This window comes from Nomascus leucogenys, chromosome 13 (assembly GCF_006542625.1).
Source record: "Nomascus leucogenys isolate Asia chromosome 13, Asia_NLE_v1, whole genome shotgun sequence".
Taxonomy (NCBI): domain Eukaryota; kingdom Metazoa; phylum Chordata; class Mammalia; order Primates; family Hylobatidae; genus Nomascus; species Nomascus leucogenys.
Window position 1 is genome coordinate 88061786 of NC_044393.1, and position 19751 is coordinate 88081536.

General features: G+C 41.5%; 1 protein-coding gene across 2 annotated transcripts in view; it reads right to left on the reverse strand.

Moving 5' to 3' along the window:
- Positions 1-219: 219 nt before the first annotated feature.
- The window catches only part of ZC3HAV1 (zinc finger CCCH-type containing, antiviral 1), a 70008-nt gene continuing 50476 nt past the window's right edge, over positions 220-19751 (reverse strand). For both annotated transcript variants that reach the window (XM_030826025.1, XM_030826024.1), the window contains exons 9-13: positions 17092-17194; positions 11582-11672; positions 10349-10479; positions 9837-9967; positions 220-4559 (exon numbers count right to left, since the gene is read on the reverse strand). In XM_030826025.1, coding sequence (XP_030681885.1) covers positions 4297-4559; positions 9837-9967; positions 10349-10479; positions 11582-11672; positions 17092-17194 — 719 coding nt within the window. In that variant the 3' untranslated portion in view covers positions 220-4296. The remainder of the gene's footprint in view (positions 4560-9836; positions 9968-10348; positions 10480-11581; positions 11673-17091; positions 17195-19751) is intronic.

The following is a 19751-nucleotide window of genomic DNA, read 5'->3' on the forward strand; positions in this document are numbered from 1 at the left end:
AGCTTTCAGCCCTTTCCTCTCAAAGTCCCCAGACAAAAGATGTGGGGGACATCACCACCACTGTGCCTTGCCCAGGTGACTTCGTCATTGAGCCCTGGAATGATAAAGCTGGAAGGGGCAAAACACATCATCTCTCTCCCATTGAATAACTGGTGTCTGCAGTTGATGATGTTTTTGGAGATATCTAGAAATAGATCAAATAAAGGCAGTAGAACCAAATTAATTACTTCTTTTTATTAGACAGTTCAAATTAAGCTTGAAGAACAGGAAGCAATACAACTCAACTATTGAAATATAAATAGTTGAGCTTAATTTATTCAACAAAATTTACCCAATAGATCAGTGTACAAAGCATGCTGCTGGGCTGGGCATCAGGCATGGCACAGCGAACAAGACAGACTGACTCAACCCTCAGGGGGCTTACATTCTAATGCAGAAAGCAGATATTTCAGTTTGGATACATAATACAAATTATCAAAGCAAGGCGCAAAGTATTTTAAAAATGAGGGGTTTGGGATGCAAGGATCTGACCTATTCTATAGAAGGACTCCTTAGGGAAGTAACAGTTGAGCCAATCTAAGGATGCTAGATATTCGCTAGGTCAGTGGAAAAAATCAGTGGTTCTCACTGTGGTCAGTGGGTTATTGGTGGTTTCATAATAACTGGGGACTACTCCCGGCACTGAGTGGATGCAGCCAGGGAGAACGATGTCCTGCAGTGTGTGGGTTAGTGCCACACAACGAAGAATTATTCTGTACCCTGTACGACTGTTTAATGTCCTGCTGAACATTTAGGTAGGACCTACAGCTTGTCTGAGAGTGTAACTCATTTGTTTTCTCTGAGACAATCTGTAATTTGTCTTGTCCTATTATCCTTAAGTAAGGTAATTTCGCTCTTTCTTTTCCCATATACAGATTATGTATATGGTCTGTTTTGTCTTTACCCTAACACTGGTTTTCATTCTAGTGTCCCCCATCCCTCTAGTTTCATTTTCCCGTACTTGTTTACAGGAAGTAGCCTCTAATCGGCTCTTAAATCCAAACCTACTCATTACAAGGAAGAGTAAACATCTCTCTGTTTCAAACAGCGTAGTCATGCCTGAGCATTTACATAATGAAATTCATCTTCTTTTCATTATAAATTTCTTCTTTTCTATTTCTCCTTAATAAGAGAGATAGGGCACTAAATTGATTTTTTAAGAAATTCATGTGTGTAAGTAGATTGTATTATCTATGAGTCATTTCAGGACAGCAAAGAGAATGTTACAAAATACCTGCTCTGAAAAGGGTGAATAGATCTGATAGGGTTTGTTGTTGTCACTATGACTGGGCGTGGGGGTGGGGGCGTTACTAGCATTTAGTATGTGAGAGCCAAGTATGCAGAACATCTTGCAATACATTGGACAGTTCCTCACAATAAGAAATTATTCTGCACCCTATACGAATTTTGAATGTCTCACTAGACATTCATGTATGACTTATAGCTCGTCTGCAAAAATATATCCTCATTTTCTCCACTTCGACAACTGTACATTTTTTTGCATAGTATCTTTATTTCAATAAAGGTTATTTCGTTCTTTCTCTTATATACAAATAAGTATTGTCATATGCAAAGAAGTTATTGTATCCCTAGTTTTTATTCTAATGCCCACCCATATCCCTGCTTTTACATTTTCCCACATATGATCTGATCTCCTACCTTCTAAGTTCAAATTGATGCATTATAAATAGTTGTAAGCATCTGACTACTTCATTAGGTCTTCAATTACAGTTGTGCCCAAGTTAGGTACCTTTTATTTCCTCTTTATGTTCATATTAGTTTTATTTAATTTTTAATTTATTTCTAAAATTGTGTGTAGGTGGAGTATATTACCTCTGAATTGGATTTGGAGGATAATAAAGAAGATGTATTTCTATTTGTCATTTAGAAAAAAAAAAAGGCAGAAATGCCCATTGAAAACCACTGAACTAGCTAAAAACGGGAACCACAAAACTGTAAGAAAGCCAGAGTGGCTTACGCAGAAGAAACTAAATGATAGAGGGGTAGGGGAGGGAGAGATCACTTGGGGCCATGATAGCGGTTTTGAACTTTATCCTGAAGCCTTGATGTGTGTTTTGAATGTGCACTACTAAGTACATTTTAAAAAATATAACCTTCTTGCTCTGAAGAAAACACAGCAAACAACTTAGAAGGGAACAGAGATATTTAAGAGGTAAAACTAGACTTAGAAACTGCTTAGATGTTTATCAGGAGGGAGAGGAAGGAATCAAAGATGACTTCCAGATTTCTGCTTGAGCCAATGGGTAGATGGTGATGCTATTCACTTACATACAGATCCTGAGAGAGGAACAGATTCATGTGAGGGAGGCAGATGGAGAGTTCCACTTTGGACATGTTGAATCAAAGATGCCTGTGAAATATCCAGCTAGTGGTGTCTAGTGGGCTGTTGGAAAGAGTTGGACAAACTGCAACCTTACAATATGAGGGTCAAGTTCAGAAAATGAACACTCCAAAACGAAAGCTACCATGAAAGAAATAAGTCAATGAGAATAAGCATTTGTGGTAACCCTCCCAGAAAATAACTCTACTCTAAAAAAACTCTCTATTTTTTTGGTTTTTTACTGGTGGAGCTGTTTAAGCCAAGGAGTTGTGGAGATCTCTGTGATGATCCAAAATCTGACTAATATAAAATCAACTCTGATGCTAATTAAATTGGACTTATAACATGTCTGCTAGAAGAAATTATAACAGGAAACTTTGGTGACTGGTAAGGAATGTTGAAAAGGGAAAATCAGAAGGAAAAACCTGGTTCATAAGAAGGAAGGAAATATTGGTCCAAGCACGTCAAGGGCTCTAAGTAAAAACCGTTGGTACTACAATTCCACATAATCCATTACATTTGGAAAAAGAAGCTCCTGGTAGACACAGGGCCTCTTTGGGATATCGTTCTTTGTTCTGATTCTGTGCTCACCAGGAAACAAATTTCATCTCCGTAGGGGCCCCGTCCTTCAGTAGGAATGGCCCTGCTCCTAGGTTCTTGGCTCATTTGCCAAGACTACAATAGCACTCGCGTTTATCAGTTATGCTTGTGTGAAGCTGGTTATTGCAATTCATTGTTCTCAAAATACTTTCATGAAAAGCCTGACCTGAGAAAAAGCCTTCTCTGTAATCATATTAATTAGAACATAAATGTCTACTTTGCCATAATTATACAAAGAGCCCAAATGGGCAATTAACTCCAGTTGGTTGCTTCTCTCTGAGCCTTACTTGCCAGCTCTTATTACCGCATTCCAGAGAGAGTCAGCCTGGATGGAGTTTGTCCCCTAAATAAATGTAGCGATAAAGAAAAGGGTGCTCCAAATCAGTTTCATCAGAATGATAAGGTACAGCACTGCAGCTATGTCTGCAATAGCATTTCAATTTTACTTTTTTTTCCCCTAGCATGTCCTTAAGCATTTTCTCCCCAGCTTTTCACAATCTTTCTTCTAAGGCTATAATGTCTTATATCCTTAATGGGCATGATTAGACTTCTCCCAAATTTTCCAAATTAACTTTCTTTCAATGTAACCAAGATAAAACCATGGCATACAGTAAACTAAAAGGGTAGACAGGAGAGAAAGGCTGCTGCAATTACAGATAATGTAGAAATCAGCCTTTACCAGTTACATCTCAGACAAGGTAAACTTTCCAACACATTGGAATCATCAGAAGGGCTTTAAAAAATACAACTGTCAGCCAGGCACGGTGGCTCACACCTGTAATCCTAGCACTTTGGGAGGCGAAGGCGGGCAGATTGCCTGAGCTCAGGAGTTTGAGACCAGCCTGGGCAACACAGTGAAATCCTGTCTCTACTAAAAAATACAAAAAATTAGCTGGGCATGACAGCGTGTGCCTGTAGTTCCAGCTACTCGGGAGGCTGAGGCAGGAGAATTGCTTGAACCCAGGAGGCAGAGGTTGCAGTGAGCTGAGATTGCGCCACTGCACTCCAGCCTGGGCGATGGAGTGACTCGGTCTCCAAAAAAAAAAAAAAAAATACAACTGCCTGGCGCTGACACCCAGAAATGATTTCATTGGCATGGGGTGCAATCTGGGCATTGGAATTTGTTTAAAATTTCCCAGATGATTCAAATATGTAGGAAAGTTTGCGGACCACTGATCTAAGACATTAGATAGCTGGGCAGGAAAATATAAAACTATAACTCCTGTCTGGGGCAATTTAGTTCTGTAAGGGAACAGAATGGTTATGGCATCCTTCTGACGCTGTATTCATCGGTTCTTTTTTTTTTTTCATCGGTTCTAACTAATCACGCAGGGTTTGTCTGCTTCAGTATATTCAATCACATATTGTGGGTAAATCTGATCTTTCTGAAAGATGACAAAAACCGAGGGATTCAACCTGGTATCCACACAGCTGTCGCACTGTGGAGGAGGGCTCGTGCACGTCATATTTCCTTCAATAAACTTTCCAACCAGAACTTGGGCTACAAACATAATGATGTTTTTGGCATCATACGGGCAATTTTTGTGGGAATAGATGGCATCTTTTGCAAAGTAAATTCCTAGAAAGAATCAGAAAGAAAAGTCAAGAAATATTATAAAAGCAGGTATACAGTTTATAAGATTAGTTATATTCAAGCAGATGGGCGTGGACTAAGCATATGTCAATAATACCTTACTGATACTTATAAACTTTCCTTTGCACTTAAAAACATGTTTATGATGCAGGCGAACTTAAATACAGTATATAACCCTATAGAAATGACTGAGGAATATTTGCTACAGTGCAGAGCTCATGCTGATAGTGTGAGCCATTGGGTGCAATGACCAAATGACAATGACACAGTGGCCCAGTTCATGCAATTCACCCAGTGTGAGCTGAATGAGCCGACTTGGAACTGATGAGTCGGTTGATGCTTCGTGCTCAACTCTAAAACAACCTCAGATAATGATTGCTGCTTCCATACAGAGCAGACCAACAATTTCCTGCCAAGTTAAAATTTTTATTTTTATCATTGCCAAGTGCCACTCTGGGCAGGTGCAGTGGCTCATGTCTGTAATCCCAGCATTACGGGAGGTTGAGGTGGGTGGATCACATGAGCCCAGAATTTGAGACCAGCCTAGGCAACATGGGGAGACTCCATCTCTACAAAAAATTTAAAAATTAGCCGGGCATGGTGGCGTGCACTTGTAATCCCAGCTACTCAGGAAGCTGAGGCGGGATTGATTGAGCCCAGGAAGTCGAGGCTGCAGTAAGCTAGGATCACACCACTGCACTCCAGCCTGGGCAACAGAGTGAGACTCTGTATCAAAAAATACTAATAATATTTTCTAAGAAAGCTACTCTGTCATTTTAAAGACCATGAGTAGATATTGCAAACTCCTATTTCCATGCAAGAATTAATAAGTAAAATGAATTTGCTTTATTTGTGGTAACAAATGTTTAATATACTTTCCATTTACTTTGTTTTTGTTCTTTTTATCATTTTACAGTTAGATGTTTGAATTCCAGAAACATTGCTTATCCTGAATAGGTCAGATACTAGATATTCTGTGCAAATTATGTTCTACTATATTTAAAGTAAAATATAGAAGTCTACCTATACTGACCTACCACGTCCAGTCCCACCCCCCTTCCCAAAACAGTTCATGGCTGGTGGGAGTTCTTTCACACCTGTTTCTATGCATTCACATACGTATATGTGCATATACTCTAATATAGTTTTATGGTGGTTTATTTGTTCATAAATAGGATCATAATATATGAACTGTTGTACAACTTTTTTCCACTTTAGTCCTAGTCAGTACATCCAACTCTCTCTCTCTCTCTCTTTTTTTTTTTTTTTTGTTGTTGTTGCTGCTGTTTTTGAGACGGGGTCTCTGTTGCCTAGGGTGGGGTGCAGTGGTGCAATCTTGGCTCACTGCAGCCTTGACGTCCTGGGCTCAAGCAATCTTCCCGCCTCAGCCTCCCATTCTAATCGGTGCGAGGCAACAGCTCATTGTGGTTTTAATTTGCATTTGCCTGATGATTAGTGATGTTGATTGAACATTTTTTCATGTACTCATTGGCTATTTGTATTTCTTCTTTTGAGAAATGTCCATTCAAGTCTTTTGCCCATTTTTGAAACTTCTATTTGCATGTATTTTATGCTGAATTTATTCCTGTGCCATAAGTTTTTGCTTCTTCAGTATCTTCTGGGATAGCTTTTTCTTCTGTGCACCTCCTCTTCTGGTTTAGGAACACGGTGTTCTTTTTCAGTGAAGATTGTCTCTGTGTGGCAGGGGGAGCTCAGGCATGAGTTAATCCAACCATGAGCTCTGGAAGTCTGGTGGCACATCTTGGGTGCTTTGTTCACCTGAATATCCTCAATGACCAGAGAATCTACAGTTCAACCCTTAAGTTCAGCATTACTCTCTGCGTTTTTAAGTGTATACAGCAAAACTTCAACTCTTTTGGGGTCACCAACTGCGTGCTCAGCCTCACCGTTTGGTCTGGGCACTCCTGCGAACTCCACCCTTGTAACGTTGGAATGGTACACATTGTTTCTATACAGTGACATCTTTCACACACTTGCTGGCTTTTCACATAGGCATACTCTTGATGGCCTGGGCAGTTTCATGGGTGTCCTTAAAGTGAACATGAAGATTTGAACCTCTTTATTTGCATGACTTCATGGAGTTTTCTGGGTCAAGTGAATAGCGAACCATTTTCACAGATCACCTCAGGCCACTTATGGGAACAGCTTGCCCATTTTAAAATCGGGTTATTTGTTCTCTTTCTGTTGAATTGTTTGAGTTCCTTATATATTTTGGATATTAATCCCTTATCAGATGTATGGCTTGCAAATATTTTCTCCCACTCTGTGGGTTTGTCTGTTCACTTTGTTAATTGTTTCCTTTGCTGTGGAGAAGCTTTTTAGTTTGATGCTATCTCATTTGTCCATTTTTGTTTTTGTTGCATCAGTTTTTTTATATCACACTTACATAATCTGGAATCTATATTTTCATTTTTAAAATTCCCTTTATTGTGTTAAGAAAGTTCATTTCTATTCCTACATTTCCGAGTGCTTTATTTTTTTCTTTTTTGAGACAGAGTTTTCCTCTGTCGCTGAGGCTGGAGTGCAGTGGCAGGATCTTGGCTCACTGCAGCCTCCCCTTCTTGTGATCAATCAACTGTCATGCCTCAGCCTCCCGAGTAGCTAGGACTACAGGCATGTGCCACCACGCCCAGCTAACTTTGTATTTTTATTAGAGATGGGGGTTTCACCATGTGGTCAGGCTGGTCTCGAACTCCTAACGTCAGGTGATTCACCCACCTCGGCCTCCCAAAGTGCTGGGATTACAGGAATGAGCCACAGTGCCTAGCCTAACATTTCATTTTTTAGGATAAATATTTGTTTGAATTCTAACACAGGATAGACCTGTAAGAAACTGATGGGTTTTAATTTCACCTATTACATGTCACTTAAGATGGCTACTACATTTCCCATTTCCTCCAAACACTTCTAGGTAAGTTTTACTGATACATTTAAACTTAATAAACTTATGAAATCTCATCAATAAATTCATTCCCCAGCTTAAAACCTTTCATTAGTTTCCCATGCCCTTACCGTCAAGTTTAGCTCTTTATGGTCATATCTTGTTCCATTTCTCCCTTTTCCACTATGCGGTAACTCTACAAGGCAGGGGAATCCTACTCTATCTGTATCCTTGGGAACACCTCTCTAGCTGGGTTAGCTGTCCACAGGACATGTTCCTTTTTTTCTTTTCTTTTCTTTTTTTTTTTTTTTGAGATGGAGTCTCGGCTGGTGTGCAGTGGCACGATTTCGGCTCACCACAACCTCTGCCTCCTGGATTCAAGCAATTATCCTGCCTCAGCCTCCCAAGTAGCTGGGATTACAGGCACGTGCCACTGCACCCAGCTAATTTTTGTATTTTTAGTAGAGACGGGGTTTCGCCATGTTGACCAGGCTGGTCTTGAACTCCCGACCTCAAGTGAACTGCCTGCCTCGGTCTCCCAAAGTGCTGGGATTACAGGCGTGAGCTACCGCGCCTGGCCTGGACCTGTTATTTTTCTCTATAGCAGCCCAACATTTGCAATCATTTAATTTTTTTTTTTTTTGAGACAAAGTGTTGCTCTGTCGCCCAGGCTAGAGTACAGTGGCACAATCACAGCTCACTGCAGCCTCAAACTTCTGGGCTCAAGCAATCCTCCCACCTCAGCCTCCTGAGTAGATGGGACTACAGGCATGTGCCACCACGCCCAAGTAATCAAAAAAATTTGTTTGTAATTAAAATAAAATATTAGACAGGGTCTTGCCATGTTGTCCAAGCTGGTCTCCAACTCCTGGGCTCAAGTGGTCCTCCCACCTCAGCCTCCCAAAGTACAGGAATTACAAGTCTAAGCTACCATGCCTGGCCACAGTCATTTAATTAATTATGTAAGATAATTATGCAAAATTTGTTTGGGGCCATGTCTAACTTGTTCACCACTGTGTACCCACCATCTAGTGTACAGAAGACACTCAAAAATATTTGCTGACTGACTGATTGACTTCTTGCCTTTTGGGGCAAGAATTGAATTTAATCCTAGTTGTATGAGTTGAACTCACTTTGAATCTGTGATAAACTATTACTTATTTCCTAAAGATGAGTGATTCTTAGTTTGGTTTGTTTGTTTTTAAGAGTTGCATGCAGGCCGGGCACGGTGGCTCACATCTGTAATCCCGGCACTTTGGGAGGCCGAGGCAGGCAGATCCCCTGTGGTCAGGAGTTCTAGACCAGCCTGACCAACATGGAGAAACCCCGTCTCTACTGAAAATACAAAATTAGCCAGGCATGGTGGCACATGCCTGTAATCCCAGCTACTTGGGAGGCTGAGGCAGGAGAATCGCTTGAACCAAGGAGGTGAAGGTTGCAGTGAGCTGAGATGGAGCCATTGCACTCCAGCCTGGGCAATAAGAGTGAAACTCTGTCTCAAAAAAAAAAAAAAAAAAAAAAAAAAAAAGAGTTGCATGCATCCAGGAGCGGTGGCTCACGCCTAAAATCCCAGCACTTTGGCAGGCCGAGGTAGGCGGATTATTTGAGCTCAGGAGTTGAGACCAGCCGTGGCAACATGGCAAAACCCTGTCTCTACAAAAAATACAACAACAACAAAAAATTAGCTGGATGTGGTGGTACACACCTGTTGTCCCAGTTACTTGAGGGGCTGAGGTGGTAGGATCACCTGAGCCCAGGAGGTTGAGGCTGCAGTGAGCCAAGATTGTCACCCAAACTGGGTGACAAAGTGAGACCCTGTGTCAAAAAAAAAAAAAAAAATTGCATGCAAGAGTTTAGGAGCAAAAAGAAAGAGCTATAAAGATTTTGTGTGTGGGCAGACCTGTGACACTTCAGACCGAGGTGACCCAGTGTGGCCTGAGATGGGGAGAGGCCTCTTCTCCCTGTCTTTAATTAAAACCAATCTGTGACAATTGAAGCTTCAGATAGCTTCGCAGTCATGGACATGGGTTCAGGAAGAGCCATAGCCAGAAGTGAGTAGTAATGGTAGACAACAAAACCAACAGATAGAGTAGTTTACAAGCACATATGAAGACTTTGGTCACTCCCAGAAAGAAAACAGAAGACAGGAGTGGGACTAAGGTCCAGCAATCAAGCTCCAAGTCAACTGATTCACTCTCATTTGGGCATTTGATATTACCGTGAGCTTATTATCTCTCCAGGACCACTAGAGCCTGGACACTCTGGTTAATACAAAATAATTACATACACCTCCTAATAGAAGCACGTATAAAGCCCGAGTTATGACTCTACTAGTTACGCTTCTCTATCCCGGCACTAACCTTTTCCATATCTGTTTTCATGAGTTTCATGTAGGAAATAGTCAAAATTATTCGCACAGATAGATTCCACCCAGGCACGGCTTGTCGCATAAAATAGGAGTTTTCCTTCTTCCTTCATCTGCGATTTCTTCCTAATATAAGAAATGTGAGACTTAACACTGAGACATCCCCTTCCCACTCCAGTTCATAACATTAATCCCAGCTAAAGTCTAATCATCTAAAAATTTCACTCCATCAGCTTTCACAATGGAGCTACTAACTTTAAGGCAGCAGCTGTACAATAATAAATTTATGAAAACTTTGAAAAGATAGACACATGAAATCATTGAATTGTAAAACAGTAAGGCTGAGAGAGAGAAGCCGGAGTTGATAGAATGAAAAAAAAAAAAAAAAGACTAGAGCCTGAAGGAACTGTTAACTACTAAAATAAATCAGTGAATATAAATCTTAAAGGACAGATATTAACTAATCCTTTCCAGTTTTATGTAAAGAAACATAACTTGGCCACCAACCATGTAAATTTATCCAGGAGCTCTGAGTTCTCGATCTTCTTTATCTTTTCAATCTTGAAATTTTTCATGGAAGCTTTAAAATGCTCACTTACTTTGACATATTCTGGATGTAGGTGATGGATCTCTGACAACTAATAAAGTTTAAAAATATATAAATGTGAAATAGGAAACATTTAAAGCATGATACATCCACATATGTGCCCCCTTATGCCATGAAGTATTGTTACCAGGGTACTTTCTAACAGCAGATAGGATGAGCTGGCTTAGGGTTCCCACATCTGCCAACTCATTCCCGTAATTAACTAGAGAGGCAGCGGGCGTCTGTCCAGGCCAACTTAAAGCTAGCAAAGCACTATGCCTAAGGGAAAAGGAAGTCCCCTGCAGTCTGTGTTAGTCCAGTAACCTCTTCCCAATGCAAGGGAAGAGGAATTGAGGTGCCATGCAATCCAAGCAGACCAGCCTGCACAAAAGCTGAAGCCAGCATGGGGAGGCTAAGCCATCTAGGAATAGTTGTGTTCCAACTAGGTTAAGTGACACAGTGAGGCACAGTTTGTTTGACTCCCATAGAAACTTGTTAATTGTAACTAACGGACAAGTCACTTTTACGCTGTGAGTTCTAGTTTTCTTGTCCATAAAATAGAGATGTTGATATCCATTTCACATGGCTGTTGTGAGGATCTGCCCAAATGAGACTGTGTGTGGCCGAACTCTGGAAACAATGAGGTGCCCTATAGCAGTTAGGTGATCTCTGGGAAAGAGAACCATTAGATGACTGCCTTTCAACCTTGATCTAAGAGTGTTTGTTGTTGTTGTTTGTTTTTTGGAGACGGAGTCTCGCTCTGTCGCCCAGGCTGGAGTGCAGTGGGCAGGACTGCAGTGGCGGGATCTTGGCTCACTGCAACCTCCGCCTCCCGGGTACAGGCGATTCTCCTGTCTCAGCATCCCAAGTAGCTGGGACTCCAGGCTCATGCTGCCACGCCCGGCTAATTTTTTTGTATTTTTGGTAGAGACGGGGTTTCACCGTGTTGTCCAGGCTGGTTTTGAACTCCTGAGCTCAGGCAATCCACCCGCCTCGGCCTCCCAAAATGCTAGGATTACAGGGGTGAGCCACCGCACCCAGCCGATCTAAGAGTTTCGTGGGAGCAATTCATTCATCCAAACACATACACTTGTAGCAAAGTACTTTTTCTAACTTTTAACAGATTCATCCACCAAACATGTAAAACCAAGTACCTTATATTTCTTTGAGGATAGGAAGCAAAGGTCCTCCTGAGGACGAAAGGTCGCAGTTAAAGACACTGACGAGGTCTTTGCTGGCTGATGGCTACAAATAAAGAGAAAGAATTCACTTAACTCTCTGCTCCACAGGCCCAAGTGACGTTTTCTCTCAACTTCCAGCCACTAGGCCAAGGATGCCTAGAGAAATACACGATATTTATTTCTGTATTTTTCTCTGGACTACATCCTCGCATATTCCTGGTATAGAGGTACCAGTTATCATGTCTTTTAAAAATGCTGCAACTATTCATAATCGGTCAATTAAATGCCATTTTCCTATTGACTTAAAATGTAAAAGTATGGGCTCTTTTTTATATTTCTGCTCAACTGTCAAAGGTCCTAATGTGTTAGCATTAAGCAAATGTGTCTTACAGCTTCTTGGTCAAAGGATAAACAATTAAATATATTAGGAATTTAGAGGAAAGAATTCTGCCTTTCCAGTATGAACTGTATTTCAGGGTAACCATACCTAAGAAGTAATTTTTTTTCTATTCCATAGAACCTAAAGCTACCAGAAAAATTCTTCTTTATAGATGAATCACACTAATACTTGCAAAAGAGTTGATAGAATTAGAAAACCACCATTTGGCAATACCTAATGATCTCATGGTTCTAAACAATCATTATCATTAGCTACTAAAACCATTAAGTGAAAGATCAGATGAATAGTATAGTGGAATGATCAGACTGGAATGACCTGAACCTACTCTGTGATCTCCATCACTAAAAATAGGACAATCAGACACCGTATATCTCTTCATAAGTTGGGACAGAATGACTGGTACGAAGCCATCAATTGTATAGTATACTTGACTCAAAATTGAACCTAAATCTAATCAGTTCCCTAAATCTAATGATCAATTTATGGAAATTACACATCAAATGACCCCATGAGGAAATAATTTGCTGATCTGTTTTGAGAAAGAGTTTCACTCTGTCACCCAGGCTGAAGTACAGTGGTGTGATCATGGCTCAGTATATCCTCAACCTCCTGGGCCCAAGTGATCCTCCCACCTCAACCTCCCAAAGTGCTAGGATTATAAGCGTAAGCCAGCATGCCAGGTTAATTTTCTACATTTTGAATTTGGCAAATTCTATAGGTCAAATCACCTAGTCGCTGTTTTTATTGTTTAATTTTCTTTTTCTTTTTTTTTTTTTTTTTTGAGACAGAGTCTCACTCTGTTGCCCAGGCTGGAGTACAATGGTGCAAACACAGCTCAACCTCCTGGGCTCAAGTGATCCTCCTACCTCAACCTCTTGAGTAGCTGGGACCACAAGTGTGTACCACCACACCTGTCCAACTTTTTAAAAAGTTTTTGTAGAGATGGGGTCTCAACTCACCATGTTGCCCAGGCTGGTGTTGAACTCCTGGGCTCAAGCAATCCTTCTGCCTCGGCCTCCCAAAGTGCTAGGATTACAGGCATGAGCCACCACACCTGGCCTATCTAGTTTCTTAAAAAATGAAATTGCATGAAAAAAGTAGAGGAGGGGAAACTGTAGTAGACTAAAAGATATTTATGACACAAATCAACCAAACACAGTGTACAGACCCTGCTTAGATACTGACTTGCAATACATCAACTCTAAATAGTCATTGTTTAAGACAATGGGAAAACATAAAACGTGAACTGGGTATTAGATGATATTAAAGAATTATCATTAACTTTGTTACATAGGTTAATGATATTGTATAATGTTTTTTAAAACCTCTTACCTGGTAGGAACACACCTAATATATATACAGGGAAATGATAACATGTATTGGATTTACATTAAAATATTCCAGCAAAAGAAAAAAAGTTGGGCTAGGTGTGGTGGTTCATGCCTATAATCCCAGCACTTTGGGAGACCGAAGCAGGAGGATTGCTTGAGCTCTGGAGTTTAAGACCAGCCTGAGCAACACAGTGGGATCCCCCTCCCCATTTCTAGAAACACTTTTTTTAAATTATCCAGGTGTGGTGGTGCATGGCTGTAGTCCCAGCTACTCAGGAGGCTAAGGCAGGAGGATCACATGAATCCAGGTGTTTGAGGCTGCAGTGAGCCATGATTGCACCACTGCACTCTAACCTGCTGCAGAATGAGACTCGTTCTCAAAGAAAAAAAAAAGTTTAGAGGTGATGGTAGTAACAATATTGTTGCTACTACAAATATGTTACAAAGATAGTAAAATATTGACAGTGTTTAAGTTGGATGATAGGTACTCAGGGGTTTATTATCAATTCTTTGTACTTTATGTTTGAAATTTTCCATGATCAAAACAATTACATTTTAAAAAATAAACTCTTGAAGGAAAAAACTCTTTAAAGAAGAAGATGACTCATTAGAATGAGAAAGATTGGCCCCAATTTATCTCTATGTTAAGGTCAGGTTTCCATTCTGGATTTGTATAACGTGGGATAGATTGAATGAATATGTTGTAAGATGCCCATGAACAGTGATGTGTGCTATAGTTCGCGTCTATATCCCACTGTAGTTCAGGATAGTACCCCAGCCCTTATTCTATCCTACAGCAAGTGTGTCTCCTTGGGCTAGTGAGAGCAGGATTAAAGTTGGTTCCCTGCATGACCCACCCTCCACCCTCCCCCACTAACATGTTTTTCTAATTTATTTTTTTTTATTCATGTGGCTATTTATTATCACTATGTGCCATGCATTACACAAAATATTCCAAGACAGCCTGGGCAACCTGGAGAAACCGTGTCTCTATTAAAAAATACAAAAATTAGCCAGGTGTAGTGGTGTGCACACATAGTTCTAGTTACTTGGGTGACTGCAGTGGGAGGATCGCCTGAGTCAGAGGTTGAGGCTGCAGTGAGCTGTGATTGTGCACTGCACCCCAGCAACCTAACCCCCTAACCACCCCCCACCAAAAAAAAAAAACAACATATTTCAAGAGCTCTGAGGAGCTGATAATTGAGGTTGGTGGGGAGGGAGGGGGAAGGGAGGAGGAGGGAAGGTTGTGCTAGAGACATTTACATGAATAACTGAATCACAAGGTAGAAGTGGGTAAGTACTATAAGGGAATCTCGAGTGTTCCTGGAGGGCACAGGAGAATTGGAGGAGAGTCACAAGGAATGTTATAGTATGGGAAAGTGGCATTCCAGCTAAATCATGAGGGGTGCTGTATTCACGTGAATGACGGGAAGGAGTATTCCTGGAGAGGGGAAGGGCAAATGGAAAAGCGTGAAGCAACTCTGACATATGAAAGTTCTTGAGATTGACAATGGCTGACTACAGGAGCTATCTGGAAACGCCACAAAGCAATTTTTCCCCTAGAAATACATGTGCATAGAAAGAACCATCCAGCTTGGAGTCAAGGTTTACTATACTTTCCACAGTTCCTGCTGTCTGGAAGGGCCACAAAGCATGGTCTCACTAGTTGAGACTAATTGGGAGTACCTGAATTGTTAAAAAATCAAAATTATCGGAACTTTAAAAAAAAAATGCAGTTTTGTTGCTTTAAGGAAAGACAGTTCCAACACACTTTTGTGAAGACATCCTGCCAGAACGATTGTAACGAATGAAAAGCAGCTCTGATGATCTCATTCATTGGCTGAATGTGAACAGCCCCTCCTCATCCTCCTACTCTGCCTTTTTTCCCCCCACCTAACATTTGTCAGGAACTGAAATAGTTATTGCCTCATCCACCAGAATGTAAGCTCCCGTGAGGGCATGAGCTTTATTCCTCTCTTCCCTAAACCCTGAAATATTCTTTTTACTTTATTAATTTGAATATTTAAACTACGGGAAGGGGCCAAGTGCAGTGGCTCATGCCTGTCATCCCAGCACTTTGGGAGGCCGAGGCAGGTGGATCAACTGAGGTAAAGAGTTTGAGACCAGCCTGGCCCTCATGGTGAAACCCCGTCTCTATTAAAAATACAAAAATTAGCTGGGCATAGTGCCATGCGTCTGTAGTCCCAGCTACTCAGGAGGCTGAGACAGGAGAATCACTTCAACCAGGGAGGCAGAGGTTGCAGTGAGCCGAAATCATGCCACTACACTCCAACCTGGGCGACAGAGTAAGACTCTGTCAAAAAAAAAAAAAAAAAAAAAAATTACTCAAAGGGACTTTAGATAGCTACACCAATCAGATTCTAATTCTTGGGAAATCAACTTGAGAAATTCAGAGCAAATTAGGCAGTTAGTGGCAGAAGATAAGGCTGAAGGGATATACAAGTTGGAATTATGAATTAGAATTAAGTCAACTTAATTATATATATAGTTACTAAGTCTATTAATAGCAGGGGAATAAAAATAATAATAATCAGAGCAGTTAACATTTTCTGAACACCCGATGAGTGTTTGGAATGTGTTACCCAAGCAACCGTGAGGAAGGTATTATTATTAAGCCCATTTTACAGATGAGGATATACAGAGTGATTCATTTGTCCAAATCCACACAGCTAATGGGTGGCAGGGTGGAATTTGAACCTAAGTGAGCTAGATCCAGCATCCAGGCTGCTAACCTGGTCCCAAGAAAGAATCTTTGACTCTAGGCTGCTCCAGTTCTAAAGCAGAATTGGAAGCAACTCCCCTTCCTGAGGCCCTGATATAGCTCAGTTTCCATTCTTAGATTCTTGCGAGTTGTTTTCCATATGACCTCATAGTTATTTATCTTTTTAGCAACTTCCCTTTTTCATCAAATAGCTTGAATTCTTACAACCAAAAGAACCTAGTTAGAACACCTTGACTTTATACTTCTCTTGAAGCCTGTTTTACGTAATCGCACATCGCCCAGAAAAAAAATATCCAACTCCAAAAATGTTCATGAACAATGCAGAGTTTACTGAGCAGTTCACAAGGAGAGTTACAACGAATCCCCCACAGCAACATTTCCTTTAAAATCCCTTCAATCAACATTATCTCTCGCCGAAGCCCTTGCTCTAACAGCTAGCTCATCCCTTTTTTCTATCTCTTTCTCCGCCCCTCATCCTCTATAAGTCGTGTAGGAAAACAAAAGACACACAAAAGAATCCACAGCAAAGCCAGGCACGGTGGCTCATGCCTGTAATCCCAGCACTTTGGGAGACTGAGGTAGGCAGATCACTTGAGCTCAGGAGTCTGAGACCAGCCTGGGCAACAAAGTGAGACCCCATCTCTTAAAAAAAAAAAAAAAAAAAAAAGAATCCACAGCAAAAGAAAAACCCAGTACATGTGATTATTCCTTAGGCATACTGCATCAATCCAGCTCTTAAACAGCTGGAGAAGCTAAAGCCCAGAGTATTTAGGAGACTTGCTCAGACTTCCCTTTCAGAAAGAAAATTCATTTTCTGATCTAGTATCCTTTCAGTCACACCATGCTGCTTAACAAGCATCTTACTCATCGATAATGCAAATGGAAACTGCAGAGTAATGCAAGCAGGAACTTTTCAGGGAAACAGGCTCCAGATTCACGAGTGACTTGATGAGCCCAGGGCATGAACATCTCAAGCATCTGTCAGCAAACAGCTGCTTCGAACACTTACTCTGGCCCTCTCTTCATCTGCTGCACATACCACTGAGACACAAATGTTGGTCTTCTGATGACATCCTTTTGAGTTTTGGAAGCTATGTTTGTCTGAATCATCCCTTTGGACAGAAAAAAAAAAAAAAGCAGTGAGAATCAGGATCAGTCCCAGAAAATGACTTCTTGTTATTTTGCAGAGGCTATTTACACAGCAAATATTCAAGACTGACCTGGATGTATACGAATAGAGAAAATCCTTTGGGATGAGAATTGCTCACAGTAAAAGACTTGTATCCTTCACTGCCATTAGTAGAAGCCTCAAAGCAAAGGAGTGAATGAATATTCAGGAATTAATCTAATCTTCAAATCCAAGTTGGATGGTAAAAGAGGAGAGCTGGGGCAGCCAAATAACAAGACACCATCCTTGCAAGCTTCCCTGCACCAGACATCAGTGATTACGGGCTGGAATCTGGTAGCTGTCTTGACGGGCTCTTTTCTACATCAAGTGTGAAAGATCATTTTCAATTCATGCTGTAAACCTCAGTCCAAACTGCAACCAGAGTGATCCCTTCAAAAAGTAAGTCATAATATATTGCTAGTGAGAGTGTAAAATGAAACCACCACGTTGGGCCAGGTGCCCTGTAATCCCAGCACTTTGGGAGGCCGAGGTGAGTGGATCACGAGGTCAGGAGATCGAGACCATCCTGGCTAACACGGTGAAACCCCGTTTCTACTAAAAATACAAAAAATTAGCCGGGCGTGGTGGCGGGCGCCTGTAGTCCCAGCTACTTGGGAGGCTGAGGCAGGAGAATGGCGTGAACCCGGGAGGCGGGGCTTGCAGTGAGCCGAGATTGCGCCACTGCACTCCAGCCTGGGTGGCAGAGCGAGACTCCGTCTCAAAAAACAAACAAACAAACAAAAAAAACCACCACGTTGGAAAACAGTTTGGTGGTTTCTTATACAGTTAAATATTCACCCCTATACGATTTAGCAATCCCATTTCTGGGTATTTACCCACGAGAAATGAAAACCTGTATCTACACAAAGATGTGCATATGAATGCTCACAGCAGCTTTATTATGATAGCCAAAAAGGAGAAATAACCTAAATGTCCATCAGCTGGTAAACGAATAAACTATGGAATAGCCTTACAATAACTTATTACTTATTCCTCAGTAATAAAAGAGGAACAACTACTATACATGGAACGACGTGGATGAGTCTAAAAAACATTATTCAGAGTGAAAGAAGTCAGCCACATGCAACGTGCCTACTGCAAGCATTTATTAATATCAAGTTCTAGAACAGGTAAAACAGGGACAGAAAGCAAATCAGCAACAGCCTGTGATGGGGATAAAGTGACGTGTATGTGGTGTTGCTGGGGAGACTCACTGCAAAGAGACATAAGGAAACTTTTGGGATTGATGGAAATGTTCTATATCCTGCTTAGGGTGGTGGTTACATGCATTTGTCAATACTCATCCAACTGCACTCTTAAAATATGAAACAAACATAAAAAACCACACACACACACACACACACACACACACACACAAAAGCAAATCGGATCATGCCACAACACTGCTCAAAATCTTCCCAGGGCCCCCGTCTAATAAAATATCCAAGTTTCTATCTCTGCTGTCATCTCTTACAGACCATCTACCTCTTCTGTGAAACTTCAAGCTGGTCTGTACCTTCCAGCCTTAGCCTTAGTTCTTCCTCCTCCTGGAGCACCCTCCTTCCCGCAAGCTGAGGCTGCTCTATAAAAGTAAGTGCTGTCCCCTTTGGCGGGCGGATCACGAGGTCAGGAGATCGAGACCACGGTGAAACCCCGTCCCTACTAAAAATACAAAAAAAATTAGCCGGGCGTGGTGGCGGGCGCCTGTATTCCCAGCTACTCGGAGAGGCTGAGGCAGGAGAATGGCGTGAACCCGGGAGGCGGAGCTTGCAGTGAGCCGAGATCGCGCCACTGCACTCCAGCCTGGGTGACAGAGCGAGACTCCGTCTCAAAAAAAAAAAAAAAAAAAAAAGTAAGCGCTGTCCCACTGACTCCTCCATTCTCTGGCTGCTTCCTTGCACTGTTTCATTTTCTCCACTGTTTCATTTTCTCAGTAACTGTTACCACTTTCTGAAATGGCCTCACTTGTTTACTTGACCACTGTCTCTCACCGCCCTTTTGAATATAGGCTCGAAGAGCAACTTCACCACTATATCCCAGCACCCACAGCAGGAGCCAGTATACAGCTGGCACTCAGATACTAGCTTAATGCATGACAGAATACACTTGCAGTCTAGTTAAGAAATAGAAAAAGGCAGCCGGGCGCAGTGGCTCACACCTGTAATCCCAACACTTTGGGAGGCTGAGGCAGGTGGATCACGAGGTCAGGAGTTCGAGACCATCCTGGCTAACATGGTGAAACCTCATCTCTACTAAAAATACAAAATATTAACCAGGCGTGGTGGCACACACCTGTAGTCCTAGCTACTTGGGAGGCTGAGGCAAGAGAATCACTTGAACCTTGGAGGTGGAGGTTGCAGTGAGCCGAGATTGCGCCTTTGCACTCCAGCCTGGTGACAAAACAAGACTCTGTCTCAAAAAAAAAAAAAAAAAGAAAAGAAAAAGCCATTTGGAACACTATAAACTGCTCTGAACTGGTTTCTATGAACCAAACAAACAGA